Source organism: Xiphias gladius, chromosome 16, assembly GCF_016859285.1.
Source record: "Xiphias gladius isolate SHS-SW01 ecotype Sanya breed wild chromosome 16, ASM1685928v1, whole genome shotgun sequence".
In the NCBI taxonomy this organism is placed as follows: Eukaryota; Metazoa; Chordata; class Actinopteri; order Istiophoriformes; family Xiphiidae; genus Xiphias; species Xiphias gladius.
Window position 1 is genome coordinate 26,245,272 of NC_053415.1, and position 15,481 is coordinate 26,260,752.

At 44.1% G+C, this 15,481-nt stretch overlaps 1 protein-coding gene across 3 annotated transcripts in view; it reads left to right on the forward strand.

The window, feature by feature from the left end:
• The window catches only part of vwa8 (von Willebrand factor A domain containing 8), a 76,316-nt gene that overhangs the window by 48,464 nt on the left and 12,371 nt on the right, over positions 1-15,481 (forward strand). For all 3 annotated transcript variants that reach the window (XM_040149333.1, XM_040149334.1, XM_040149332.1), the window contains 9 exons: positions 222-286; positions 398-523; positions 606-715; positions 1,345-1,496; positions 2,071-2,275; positions 2,389-2,470; positions 3,133-3,337; positions 11,286-11,394; positions 12,038-12,194. In XM_040149333.1, the coding sequence (XP_040005267.1) occupies positions 222-286; positions 398-523; positions 606-715; positions 1,345-1,496; positions 2,071-2,275; positions 2,389-2,470; positions 3,133-3,337; positions 11,286-11,394; positions 12,038-12,194 (1,211 nt within the window). The remainder of the gene's footprint in view (positions 1-221; positions 287-397; positions 524-605; positions 716-1,344; positions 1,497-2,070; positions 2,276-2,388; positions 2,471-3,132; positions 3,338-11,285; positions 11,395-12,037; positions 12,195-15,481) is intronic.

Genomic DNA, 15,481 nt, shown 5'->3' on the forward strand with positions numbered 1-15,481 from the left:
GTTATTGTTTTCCCATGTGTCCAGTTTTGCATGAGGACTCGTAAGAATTTGCCCTTTACGTATTTGTTTTTGGTGATGAATTAGAATGCATTATCCTGTCCAAAAAGTTTTTCAAGGATTTGGTGCAGATACATTTCGAGGAGTGGAGAATAATCACTGAATAAAATCATTCCAAAACAATGTTTGAAGTTAATGTGTTGTGTATTGATTGTTTTTTGCAGGGAGGTCATAAAATGTGCCGTGACTTCGCTCACAAAAACTGGCTTCTCTTCTATAAGGAGGATGGGTACGCAGCTCTGTTCTAACCTAGTTTATCCACGACATTGTGTAACAGCACAGTCTCAGTCATGAAGCGGTAGCAATCGCTGCTCTGTGTGCTTGTGTTTTGTGTTTGCAGCAACCAGCTGGAGGTGCTGGATGTGCTGGAGGGCCGGGTTCACTCCATCTCCCTTCCCATCAACCTGAAGTCGGTCTTCCTCGTGGCAGAGGACCGCTGGCTTCTGCTAGAGAGCAAAACCAACAAGTTAGTGATGGATCTCAAATCCCTCTCAAGGCCTCTTTGAATTGGATTGTAATGTGACAGACTGTATGTTCTCACTAAATAGGAAGTTCCTGCTGACCAAACCCATGCATATGGCAGCTGAAGACTCTGGAGTGTGTCAGCTCCACAGCATCAGTGAGGACTCCCTCAGCTCAGGCCACGGAGCCAGCCCAGGTATATATAACGCTAAGGACATTTAGGATGGACATCCCACAGCTCTAAACAAAGGTTAACAGGGTTTTATGTTCTATCCTGCTGCTCCGTAGCACTTATTAAAGACATTATGTCAGCCCCGTTAACAAAACCAAGCAGATGGACGTACGGAGCAATAGCCCGGTGCCCCAGGCGTCCATATGTCTGCCTTGACATGACCTCTTTGCTAATTGGTCAACTAGCCAAGTGAACCATGCATGTTTCAATCAATATTAAACATTCATATCGCTCCGTGTCAAAAGAAAGTGAAATTTCCAACAACCTAGACTGAATCAGTCCATGAAGGTCATAAGCGGCTGTAATAACTTAGTGGACTTAACTGGCGGTAAACGTTCTCGTAGTCTAAGGAAGAAATACTGTATATGAGCCCCTAAGAGCGGTGACGCAGTGAGCTCATTGATAGACTCATGAGGTACACTGCTACAGCACTTTTCAGATCTCTCTCCACACAAGGGCAATGTCTGGCACATTAACGCCAGTGTTTTGTTCTTCTTTCTCTCCCTCTCTCTTATTCAACGATCTCAACATTTCACCTCCACTATTTTTATCTCTTCCGTGATGTTCTGTTCTGTTCACTCCCATCCTCCCAGCTGAGGCGTCCGTTCCCCAGATGCTATCGTGTGAGCAGCTACCCAATGAGAACCTTAGTGCCGCTCTGGACCAGAAGATTGTTTCCCCTAACCGCTTACTGGCCGACACCGGCTCCTTTGCGCGGGTTGTTGTGGGCTTCCCAGACCTCATGGTGAGATTAAGAGAAAACACGGTTAATGGTGGTTGATTCATTTTTTGGACATGTAAAGCTAAAATGAATATTAGGTGTCTGGTTTGACCAGTGGTGTAGCACCTTCTCTGTACAAAGGGAATTTATCTCTCTATCTACAGAGAGGATTAGACAAAATATGACACGTTTGCAGTTCAGTATTTCATCTTAAATGTTTTCAGTGTCATTCAAACTTCTAAAAAAGTTCTTTTCCATCATAATTTAAGGCCACCGAATTGCAAAGTTTTCTAGTCCACCTCAGGGACCAGCACTTGAAGGGTGGTAATGCAATTTAGTGTTTAACCCTGTTGCTCTGCAGCAAGATGGATCACAATGAAGAGTCCCCCTAGCGCTTTGTTCTGGAGCTTATGTGCTCTTTTCCCTGCATTTCCCATTTTACTCTTATGTACCAAAGACACAAGACTCATAACGGGGCATAGATATGAATGTGTGAGTCTGCTCTCAGCCTAATACATCCCTGAAGAATTAAATGGGTAGAGAACATGAATGAAAGTATTTAGTGATATTTTCCTCTTCCTTTCTGCTTTTTTTCCAGTCCCCTAATGAGGTGTACAGCTTCAAGAGGCCCGTTGACCTGTCAGTGATGAAGAGCAGCGAGAGTGGGGCCCACATGTTCCTTAGAGGAGGGCTTCGGTCCAGCACGGCCAAACGGGAGAACTGTGTCAGTCTGCTCTCAGCCAATCAGGTGGTCCGAGCCCTTCCGCCCAACAAGGTGCCGCTGAAGGAGGTCTACCCCAAAGGTCAGAGTTCAGATCCTGAGAGAAAACATGAGTTTTGTTTACAGCCTAGCAGCTGAATTCAAACAGAGAATGTGTTCAGTGTGTAAAGACTTGTTTTCCTAATTGTCGCCCAGACGTCAGACCTCCAATGACAGCAGCGTACTTGGAGGTGACTGATCTGAACTCCAAAAAAGTCAAGTACATTCCTGTCCCAAGGTAAACACAGCAGACGTGTTTCACTCTGGAATATTTTTGTAACAAGAACTTAATTTTGCATCCTCTAGCACCAGCTAATGGTCAGAGACAGCATTGCATATAGAAATACTGATGAACTATCTCCGTATTGCTATAACGTTTTTAAGCTTGAAAAATTATTCAAAAGTATTGATTCTGTTGAGATTGAGTTCTTAGGTCTCACCAAAGAATAAAATGTGCATAAAGCAGCCTTTGTTCTTATCAAATATACAATAATTCAATAAAAACAATCATAATTAGTGTGAAAACAGAAAATATTTTCACACTGATTCTGCAGTATAGATTTGTTGGTTTGTTTCCTGTCTTTGATTTGTGCCTCGTGCCCATCTAAACCAAAGGTCGGTCACTTCAGTGTATTTTTTGACCACTTAAGCCAACTTGGGGGAAAAGCCCATTTTGCTATCAGGGTAAGGATCAAAATTCAATCACTAATGATCAAGGTCATCATGTTGAGACAGAAAGAACCCAGTCATAGCTACCTTTTTTTTTTTTGATTGACAACATAATTTACACTATAGAAGAGATTTTAAATGGTAAAAAAATGAGTGAACGTTTTGATGCCCCTTTGGATGACTTCTCTAAGTGGCTGCGTCTTGACTTTCGTACATATTTGTAACTGGCAGGTCGATGACTGTGTCGCCTTACACCAGCTGGTTGTCCAAGGTGTCCGAGTCCGATGTGCTAATAGCTCCCCTCGGTTCTGGAGGTGTGGTCACAGTGGATATGGGTGGGTACGTCCGGCTGTGGGAGACGGGACTGGACACCCTGCAGCGATCACTAATGGAATGGAGAAATATGATCGGGACGGAGGATGGCAGGCCCTTACAGGTAACGGCACAACTTGAGACACTTGGTGACGTTGGTGTTTAATCTGAACAGTCCTTGGAGCCTGCGGTTTCTCTCAAGGCCACACGGGGGCAGTGCTTCTTTAAAAATAACCGCTGTGAACAGAGTTACAAATGGATGCCGCCCTGCGTACTTGCCTCACTCTATTAGCTGCAGAATATATTGGCTGCCGAAACATTCCTGATTTTATGCGGATCGCAATGTTTCCAGGCCCAGCATTTATGGCCCGGCTGTACCCGGGGTGGGTGTTTATGAATGGGCGGGCATTGTGCTGATGATGCAACGTGTTTGACCCCTTGGTATGGGTCAGAACATTCAGACCAGCATACTGAGACGCCATTGTTAAGGTGCCCACATACACACACAGACAGATGAATTCTTTGGAGAAAGTAGCCTTCCAGATGTAGGGTGTATTATCTGCGGATCTGTAGTCGGTGCACGTAGCAGTGGGAGAGAAGACTCAACATGGAGTGAAATGAGGACATGAAGGAGACTGATCATAAAACTGGATAATGTACCTCAGTGACTGTGTCTCCAAAGATGATTTATGGAATCTTAAATAACATTTTGTTATTTTGAGTTTTGTGTTTTTTCTTTGGGAAGGAAACAAGCACCGTTTTCTACATTCTGCACCTGCACACACAGGACCTCTTTCTGGCCTAGATTCCTCAGCAGTGAGGTCTCCTTTGATGGGGCACCTTGAGTCCACTGGAGGTCAGACTTACACACCCTCTCCCTCTGCTCTGTGTGGGCTCACTGCAAACAACAGTAGCGCCACTGTATTTAAACATACCTGCCTAAAAGGCTCTCTGTACGTCTGCTCGGAGACGTGCTACTTTACCAAACTGTTTACACCTCCACGCGAGCTTACCTGTTTGCGTACGGTACATATGCATTACTTGCCACATACTTTGTTTTTATGAGGCTTTTGACTAAAAGTACAAAATAAGAAGGGAAAAGGAAGAAATGAAAGAAATCCCCTCGCTCACCTCTCTTATGTATGTCAGGGATGACGGGTTTTATTAACAAAGATAATGACTGTTTATCCTGCAGAGTGACAGGACAGTTCATTGCCTTTATATTACTCCCATACACACACAAACAGTATTTCTGGACATCCACACAATGGGCCGTGTGAGCGGGCCATGTGTGTGTGTGTGTGTGTGTGTGTGTGTGTGTGTGTGTGTGTGTGTGTGTGTGTGCGTGTAACTGTCTGGTCTTCAGTTCTCAGTTGTTCATCTCATCTGTCTCTAGCCTCAGTCTGACACTGCTGCCTTACAGCACCGCTGACATCATCAGTAAACAGGTAGATACACTGTACACGGGAGACATCAGTCATCTCTCTGTGCCTCCGGTGCCAAGTAGGTGTCTGCATGCATCCCACATAATGTCACCACATTCATAGCAGTTCACGCTTACATATCCAGTCACTCAACCTGAGACTTAATTGTACAATATTGTTGTTTTTAAATGTCAGTGTCTGGGTGTCTTTTTATTTTTTTTATTTTATTTTTTTATCCTCTACTGCTATTGTTGGCCTCCTGCCACCTTTTTCCCTCCCTGCCCCACTGAAGCTGGCTTATCAGTCAGACTCATATGCACATATTCACACGCTTGCTCCCTCAAAGTTTAAATCGTCTGCAGCGTGGCCTCGCTAAATTTCGGTTCCTACGCACCTGCGCGCGCACGCGGCACATCCTGGGTTCGTGAACTCAAACAAACGAAGACGCACTGGGGCATGAAATCAATCATCTTCATATGTAGTAGACACAGTTGCACATGTTCAAACATTCGTGTACAGGCATGCATTTGTACCAGCACACACACGCAGACACACGCGAGTATGCACCCAAGTTCACACAGGGGCACACACTCACTCACAAAAACGCACCCAAAAGTGGGCTCTTGCACATGTGTGACACGCACTCACAAACAGTTGCCATCGCTCCTAAATCACCCTGCCCCCTAGGTGTACAAAGGGAGAATCAGAAATTTATGAGGCTCATTAATCCTACAAGACGAGGCGTGGAGCGCAGATGAGAGACGGGGAGACGGACACTGGGTGAAGAAAAGAGAGAGGGAGGGAAAAGACTCATTGAGAGAGGAGGGTGGGGTAGGGACATGGATTCCCACAGTCATAAAAATGAAGGTTTCTCCACCACGCAGCCTGGCCCCACACTCCCTGCGCTCCTCATTCTTTCCCCCTCTTTGTTTCTCTGTCTCGGCGTTAAGGTGCCATCTTTAGCTTGCTGCTTACCACTGCGACCGGTGGCGACGGCAACACAGCAACAATTACATCCTGGGCTCACATGATGTTTTTTCTGGTTGTTTTTGCTTCAACCACATACTTTAAAATAACACAGTGCCTGTGACGTCACCCAGTAGTTTCTGTTGTGTTGTTTCAAAGCAGGTTCACGGTGCATCACAGTCTTGGCGTTTGTTTGGAACAGAAAAAATCCATATTTCAGCTGTGGGATGGAGCTGATGATAGACTGAGACAACCGTCAATCAGTTTCAGAAGTAAAATGAGATATTGACACCTTAACATGTGGAAAACATTAGTGAGACTCTATTTCAGGAGAAAGGTGTCTCCCTTCTCTCCAGTACTCTAAGGTTTCAGGCTTACCCTCAGTGTATTATGTCATGGCCACCATTTTATTCATCTTTATTTCTGAGAAATCCTGTTTTGTCCATCATTTCGACATGGTGGATGAGTCTAAACAATCAAGTAACTGTGAGCCCTCGAATGCCGTTGCCATGAAGATGAAGCCAGTCGGAGCTTTTGCAGAATTCAAAACGCTTTGTCGTTACAGTCAAGAACAAACAGGGCTTTCGTACGCAGCCAAGAAGAAATACAGGAATTTTCTCTTTTGAAATATCCAAGACTGTTCTCCCTCTGGCAGCAAAATTGTCTGTTTCTGTGGGAGCCGTCATGTATAGTCAGAAGCTGAGTAAGAAATTAAGTTTACAGGGTCTTTAATGCATGCGCGCGTGTGTGTGTGTGTTGATTTAAACAATCCGTCACTGTGGCTGCTGCTTGTTCATTTTTTCCACATTCCTTTGCTATAGCAACCTCAACTGGCACTGTCCTCTAGCAGTTACGGTTTAACTGACATTATTACGCCCACCATTGTGCCAGATGTGTGACCAAACATATATTGACAGACGTGTTCTATCCACTCTCCGCACGTCCTTCCTGGACCATTGTCTGTTCATTTCTTGTGGCCGCTGTTTGACTGTTCTTTTTTTTTTTTAATCGAGAATTGAATCGTTTCCCTCCGATCAGTTTCGGGCCGACCAGGTTCCCCATCATCCCAGTTTACTGAGGCCAACGTGTTGCTCAAGCAAATTTCTGGACAACTTACAGTGCATTACTGTTGGGCTTACTGTTTTATTTTACTGTTGTGCAATCTGCGTGTATGCTTACTAGATTAGTTACTGTGTCATACTTCCTGTGAAGACTTGATATTCTACTTTCACTGATTCTTTCTGGTATGAGGGACAACACAACTGTTTTGACACTTGTATTCTTGTTACCGTGCCAGTTCAATTTTAAAACACGCCAACAGGTCTACCTCTTGCTTATGGTATCTCATTTTTGTCTCGTCACTAGCATGGAATTTTGTGTGTTTTATCCAGCGCTATTCTTACAGTATCGTAATAGCCTCCAATAAAACTTGACCCTTTATTGGAGGCGTTAAGTTCGCGGCATAAGATACACACATAATTAGAGCGGAGGACTCACTTTGTGCTTATACCACCAGTCACAGAGTATGGGGTGCAGATCATCTGAGTGGAGACGAGGGAGATTTTTGACCAGGCTTTAGTTAAGCGTCTGCCCTGACTTTTGAGCTTCGGACCCAAGTTTAAAAAAATCCTGTGAATGTACAGTCATTCTGTTGCAGGGAGGAGGTTTACCAAAAATAATAAGAAAAAAAAATCCCTACAGGTGCCCTCAAAAAAAAAACTCATCCTGCCAACAACAAACTGGATGCAAACCACAAGAAGTATAATTGACCATTAATCATTGCCCATTACAATCAGACTCAGACAAGTAGAGGGACAGATGCAAGGTGATTATACCAGAGGGAACACGATTTCCCTCCTGTCTGATAGTCTTTATGTAGTTAGTAAAATTGATAGTCCCCCTGTCATGATCCCTGCTGGGCCAGAGTAATTTGACACACACACACCCACACACACACACCCACACACCGTCCTGTAGATGCAGTGGCCAAATGACTCATGCCTCGTTCACAACCAGAGTATGGCAGCTCTGAAAGCCACTCAGAGCCCAAAATGGACACGTGTTGGGAAGCGTCACTCATCATTTTTCTAACCCAAAAGTAGAGCATTAGTCATCCCTTTACTGGCTGTGACCGAGCCAGGAGAGGGTCCATTACCAGCACTGGCACGAGAGTTTTATCTGTATACAGCGTGATGACAATGGCTGGTTCTAAAAGAAGCCTGTGTTCAGGAAACCGAAGTCGTGAAGGCACGGCTTCCTCTCTGATGGAAAGAATTCACTGAGACAAACACACACAAAAAATGTACATCAGGGCCCAGCCGACGCCTGACCTGATGGAGGTGGTGCTGTGTGTGTGTGGTGCTTTTCGAATGATGGTAATCATATTCATAAACACTCATCAGAAGGATATGTGTTGCCAGTACAGCTAAGGCTTTGAAGCCACATTCCCGTGCATCAGGTGCAACCCCCTCGTTCCCCATCATGGGACAGGCATGTGTGCGGCAGGGCTCATGTTCCGTTGCCCTTTTTTGCCGTATGTGCTCTGGTGTGTGACTCATACACAGTCACATATGTACTAGTGGGTATTCGGAGAGCGGTCACATGGCGGAGGTGAGCTCCTGAAGGCGAGCTGTGGTAACGCAATTGGCTCAAGGCCTCTGACCCTTTAGCTCGCCACAGAGCCATGGCGCCATGCTCCGTCTGGTTGCTGAGGTTAACACCGGTTAACACTTCAGTAATTGAAAAGCTCTGTTGATACACAGATGCTCTGTTGGTTTGCAGCTGAACAACAGCCCCCCCCCCGTCCCTACGGTGACTGTCCCGCAAGGACTGTCCAGTAAAGATTTTTGCCCATGTAGTTCTGTAATTTCAACAGCAAACACAGCTGGACTTTAGCTGGACCTTTCACGGTGTGTCCCTTTGTGACTCCATGTGTGTGTGTTTGTAGGAGTCTGAGATACCATCTTCTGCAGGCTGCTTTTTTCTTAGAACCTGACCGTTGCAGTTTTTGATACCAATCACCAATATAAACACATAAGATAAATGCATTTTTTCAAAGGTATCTTTTAAATTACTATTAAAGTGAAAGAATTGTGACTAAGATATGAAGTTAGTGGGAAATAACTTCATATCTTAAAAAATGAACTTGTTTTTGCTCTCTGGTAAATTGACAGGTGATAATGGGAGCATGTATCTAAATGATCTCAAATACTCTGTATCTTTGGTATTGTCATTCTTTTTGGTACTTTATGGCTCCCATACACTCAATGGCCACTTCCTACAAGAGCTCAGCCATAAATTACCTACCTCTACCAAGATAATGATGTTTAGTCTGGATTGACACTGTCAGAGATGTGTTCATTTAACTGTGTTTACGATTGAGGTTGTAGTTTGCAGTGATGTTGAACTAGATTACATTATACTGAGAGGAGTTTCAAATTTTTTGCCTTTTCTATTTACAAACATGAGGGGGAAGGATATTAGAAAACACATTTCAATATAATGCAGTCCAGTACAACCCCACCACTAACTACAAGCTCAATAATATACATATGGTTGAATCAATACCTCCCTGACAGTGTCAGCAAGAACCGAACTTTTTAATCTTCTTAAAAGTAGAATTTGTGGCAGATCTGTTATATTGCATTGCATTAAATTGTATAGCTGTACCTAATAAAGCGGCCAGTGTATGTATATGCCAATATGGATACATCTGCGATTAACTACCTAGACTCTAATTTTTACGTATATTGACACTTATTTTTCTTCATTCAAGCTTAAAGTATTTTGTTGTATTTATGTTTTATTTCATAGTTATTATGACTGATGTCTTTCTGTGACGCTTACTCACTTTAATTGTCTGTTTACCATTTTTCTAATCGGAAAGTTAGTTGTTCAGTTATAAATGATTCTGCCCGAATACACAGCTCCTGTTTTCACAGCTCCTTAATAGCCAAATTTGAATTGCCAAAACGTTTATGGTAAGCGATATTATCCAAACCTAATGTCGCTCTCATGGGAGACCTCCAGTTTGAATGTCTGGACTTACTATAAAGATGTGTTTGGAAAAAGCAAATGAGTGTAACAAGGTGCACGTACTGTATGCATGGTATTGCAAAAATCAAGGTCTGCTCCAGGTGTGGAGGCAGAGGTTAAAGACAGAGGGAATGTTAAGTGGATGACCCGTGGACAAATGTTCAGAAGTGCATGTTTTGATTAATGCATTCAGTGTAAATCCGCTAGAGCAAAAAAAACATATTGTCTCCAGTTGACAAATCATGACACTTACAACTAGATCCACTGTATGAGCTGGTTCCCATAATGGGTATTATCTTGTCCTCATAATCTGGCATGGTGCATATCAGGCTGACCCTCCTAATCTGCACTAAATATAGAGAGCTGACGCAGCAGCTTCGTGTACGTGTGAGAACGGAGCCTGAGCTCCGAGTTCCACCGTGTGTGTCAGTTTGAGGTGTGGACAGTGGGTCAGCAGAGGGACAGGGGGGGTCCTTCTCAGCTCGCCTGCTGCTGCTGCTGCTGCTGCTAGATAAGTCTCTGTTCAACCGCTCAGACCATGACGACCCAAGCAAAAATTTAAAAAAAAAACAGCAAAGATAATACCTCGCACACACAGCCATCCACAGTTTACAACAAAACCCCCACAGATACCATTCAAATTCGTGCAGTGTGCAGAATACAGCTGAACTGCAGGGGATACACTTAGTTTCCCACTGAACTACCCCTTTCTCTCCCCGCTCCTTCATGCGAGCCAGACTCTGGCTGGCTGCCGTGCCTCAGTGTGAGAGCCAGCATGCTGAGTTTGGCTCTGATGGTGCCACTGAGATGGATCTAAAAATCCAAAGCCTTAACCTCTCTCTGTATCCGCTCCTCCTCTCTCTATAACTCACACGCTGGGAAAGACAGAGCCTGATTTGTCCATCCTGCTGAAACCTCGGGCCTTAGAGATAGAAAGCCCATTCTCTTAATGCTTTGACTGTGTGGAAGTTAGCTGACTGTTGTTGGATTCTGACTGCCCTCTCACACGCTAATATAATACATAAGGACATGAACACAAAGATGAGGTTTCAAGAGGAGATGCTTGAGCTTGGGAAAGAAAAAAGTTCAATCTTAAACATCTGTCTTAGTGGCCAGGTGGGATTTCTACGACAATTGCAACCCAATGTGTTTTCTTCTTTCCTTCTTCTTATTTCTTCTTTCCCAGGGAGTGTTTTAAAACACGCAACTTTTCTGATCACACTGGGTTCCCTGAGTGGTTTGGAATGATGTTCAGTTACTGGTTAGCTCAACTCTGTTTATGTGTTTGTATAGCTTTCTTTATGGAATGCATAAATGCTTAGTGATACAGCTTAACGGCCTTTAAAACTTGAGCCTCTTAAAAGTTCAAAATACTGACACAGTCTTTCATGCAATCATATGACTTTTATTTAGCGTCCAGATAAAAAAACAACAACACAGTAAGACCCAAGGGTTGTTGTGTGACTTACTGATGCTCCTAGTCTTTTGGCATTTTCACACTTTTAAAATACAGTAGAAAGTGAAACTAGAAAGAAGCTCCAATCCGCTCCTTCGCGCAGAGAACCTGCACAGATATATTGGAGTCTGCACTCACTCGTTCTCTGAATGTTTAAAACTGCCTGGCATCTCTTGTGCCTCTCCTTACAGATAACCATCCAGAGGGACAGCGGCCTGGATGTCACAGCCCCAAAACATGGCAAGATGGACCCCAACAACGCTCCTCATGTCGGGGGAAACCAGTGGGCAGGAGGCACAGGTAACCCGTGTTTCTGACTGGGTCACCAATATCCCCGAATTCCATCTGTCAAAAGATGCCGATGGAAATCTGTGATGACGTTTAACACACACATTACTATGACTAATGGCATGCAGGAGGAGTATATAGCAGTATTTGCTCTGGGCTCTTTCTCCGAGCAACTGCTTAGTTGCCCTTAGGCAAGGCATTAAACCTCCATCTGCTCAACTGCTTAAGGGCTCAAAGTAAAAACTGTGCTGACACTTGGCAGCTGCCAGAAACCGATCTACTGTATATAACTACGTGAGTGTAAACAGGAGTAATAGTGGTGAAACGCGTAGCCAGTTAATCCAGTAGTCGACAGAAATCTTGATAATTGATTAATTGTTTAAGCCATTTATCATAATAAAAATATAAAATATCTTTGGGTTTTTGACTGTTAGTCAGACAAAACAAAAATTTAGAAGACATCATCTTCAGCTCTGGGAAACTCTGATGGGTAAGATGGGAAGCACCAACCAGTAGTTCAACATTTATCGTGTTATGTCAAGGTGCTTACAGTACTCTGGGCGAAATGTACGATTGGAGATCAGTGGTTGGTTATCTAAAGTGCCTCCAAAAACTGTGATTGGTCGATCCCTATCAATAAGATGACTCTCTGCAGGTGGCCGAGACACGGCGGGGCTGGGTGGCAAAGGGGGACCCTATCGCCTGGATGCAGGACACAAGGTCTACCAGGTGTCCCAGGCCGAGAAGGACGCAGTTCCAGAAGAGGTCCGCAGAGCAGCCCGCGAAATGGCTGAAAAGACCTTCAGAGAAAGGTGGGCTGCATTAAATACGGAAAATTCACAGATTTAGATCCTTCCACTGCCTGCACAGTCTAGGAAAGCACGGCCCATCCTGAACTAATAACCCACATCCATATTAAGTTAGCGCCACAGGTGGGAAACTGTGTGGAGGTGTACAGATGTTTTTTCACCCTGGAAACCTCCCAGAACTGAAGTGTGTGATGTGTGTAATGTGGAACAGGTGTGTGTGTATGTGTGTGTGGGCCTTGTTGTTTTGGCCATTTGTTGGGTTTCCTGGTCAGTCAGCCATCCCAGGTATGGTGCTCCATCGTGGGCAAACAACCACCGGCTGCACGGCCCCGGCTGGATGGATGAAAGCGCTGGAAGATCCCACTGGGCAGTGTGTGTGTGTGTGTGTGTGTGTGTGGTGAGTGTGTGTGTGTGTGTATGAGTCTACACTTACACACACTTGCTTCAGTGTGTCGGGTTGAGAGGGCACCTCTTTCACCAGCTCAACAGAGACAGCTCATGAAGGCTGTCTCTGTTCGTGTTTGCTTCAAACAGGCTCATTCTCTTTACTTTCTTTTCTCCCCCATCCCCCTTGCGCTCCCCCTTCTTCCTCCCCCTTTCCTGCATGGCACTTCTCATACACTGGCTGCTTTCACACCAAGAGAACAACCTCTCTGACTATCCTCTCTTTATCTCGGCTGTTTGGTCTCCTCTCTTCTTCCCTCTGTCTTAACCCATGTCACTACCCTTGCTTCTCTAAATTTCTTCTCTGACAACCTTTCCCTCTTTCCCTCCCTCGCTGTCTATCAGCGTCCCACTAAGCCCAGAGAAAAATCTTGTAGCTACATGCTGATACCCTGCTTCCAAGTAGATGTCACTTACTTGACTGTTCTTCAATGCAGCAGGTGAGCAGACACACACACTTCTCAGAAATGCCTGCAGAGAGGGTTCTCTGCAGGGCATCACAGGCCGGCTCCGTCAGACTTTCTTCATACCTTCTCATTCACTGATGTGTGCGCACAATCCTTTGTTTACTTAGCTTTAGGTTGAGCATCAATCAAACTATGATCCTTCCATAAACCCCTGACACACACACACACACACACACACAAGCAAAAACAGGCTTAGGTATGCCTAAAACATGAAACACCCACGACTGCATATATTTCTGACTGTGTCTCCATACCTGCCAACCTTCCCTTTTTTTTTTTTCACGTACTTCAAAACACAGAATATGTTCCACCAGTGGCCGTGTGCTTACCAGCTACAAGTCATTGAATAAAAGGCACCAGCGTTAGTAAAACATACACTTGTCCCTCCTTTAGGAGAAAAGTTTGTCCTCTTTTCTTTTAAGTTTCACCCTCGTTGCATCCGTGCTTTGTTATATTCTAGTTTCACAGTGAGGTATGCGATGTTTGGCACAGTAGTAAGGAATCTCATTTGTTGACCAACAAGTGAAAAAATCTCCAGGCTTTTAGCTGCTAAGTTCATACTTATATTTAATAAAACACAAATCAAATTAATAAGAATTATGCGGGGCTTCCTCCAGCTGTGAATTCACAGACTTCCTAAATGTCAAAGTAACTCACCCACAAAACATGGAGAGCATTGCAGGAAAGCTGTTGTTGTTAGGTATTAACCGTATTTCATGTTTTACGTTTATTACAATGCAAAAAAAAAATGCTCATAAAAAACATTGTAATTCACCAGCAGATAACAAGATCTGAGTGGGGCATTTGTGTGTGTTGGGGGGGGTGGACAGATGTTGGACAGAAGCAACAAGTCCAAAGCCCCCGTTTAAACCAAGCCATTCTTGTTTAACGTTTTTGTTTCTCTCCTTTGATGCATCGTAATTTGCAGATTCAAGATTGAGCAGATAACACATCTCTCCATCGCCGTCTACGGCCTGCGAGAGGCAGAGAGGTCCTGTGGACTGAAGGCTACTGTTTGTCCGTTGTGTTTAGTCGTAGGGAGTGTCTGACTAACTCCTTGTTTTTTTGGTTGTTGCGTGTGAAATTTCAGTGTTCTGTCTCCACCTTGATCCAAAATAGACTTTCTCTTTCAAATGTATTTACCCTCTTACTCTCCCCCGTTTTGGTCAAGGTTCAGGAATTTAAAGGAAATAGCCAGAGTGTCTGCTCACCATATACGCTCTCATGCGCCCTCACACAAACAGACGCACACAGGCACGCGCACGCGCACACAGGAATGTGTGGAGAAGCCACTCTGCTATGTACTACCCTGGGCTGGACGTGATGCGTGTGAATGTGCAGGAATAGACAGGGCGTGCAGGTCGAAAATAACTGGACTATAATGGGAGTGTGATACGTTTTGTGCCATGAGAATGAAGGTCAATTACAAATAACAACTAGAAATGAATGGAATACGTTGAAACATACACGTTAAGTGTTCAACAGAGGAAGGAATACACATTCTTATGAGTTGATCAAATGTGCTTGTGCTTGTAGTGGTCAGTCAAATGTGACTGAACACTACAAGTAAGGCTCATCATTTTTAGTAATTTTTTTTTGTCACCTTTTTTTTGTAGCTCAGTTTAAGCAGATTTTTTTTTTTTAACCTGGTTTTATGCCCCTTTTGCATTCCAAAGTTTATATGATTTTTGCTGCAAGGACACACCAAGATGAAGTGTGGTGTTTGCAGATGTTTTTCTCTTGTCTGCGAGGACTTTTTCTGGGTGCTTCGGTGTCCTCCCACAGTCCAGAGATATGCAGGTCAGGGGACCCGTCAACGGCTCTGTCAGTGGTTGTCTGTCTTATATCCATTAACCCTGTGGTGTACTGGTGACCTGTCCAGGGTGTACCCTGCCAATGTGAGCTGTAATATGTTCCAGTCCCCTGCTGCGAGGCTGCATATACACATAATGGATGAATGGATGGAAAATAATTATCCTGTAAGTACAGGTTATTTACAGAACCCTAAAAAGCTCTAAACTTGACCCTAACCCCTCTAAAATTAAAGAAGGGAAAAAAACCCATGTAAAATAAAGGATCTAAATGTTCAGCCTTTTACGTGGTAAAATGTTTTAAAAGGAGCAAAATCTGAAAATCCAAATCCAGCAGACAATTTAAAGGAAAATTCTGGTTCTACAGGTCTTGCTAACTTTGCACTCTGTTGCAGAGATTCGGGGGAAATGAAGACTGCATATCGCACTGTGCGAGTGTCCGACAGCTTTCCGATTAAACACGGTTTTTACTCGGGAATAATTTCAAACTCTCTTCTCTGAAATCTAAACTAAAAGTAAACACAGGAAGTAAATGCCAGGAATTGTCCATTATGTTTCCCCAAATCAC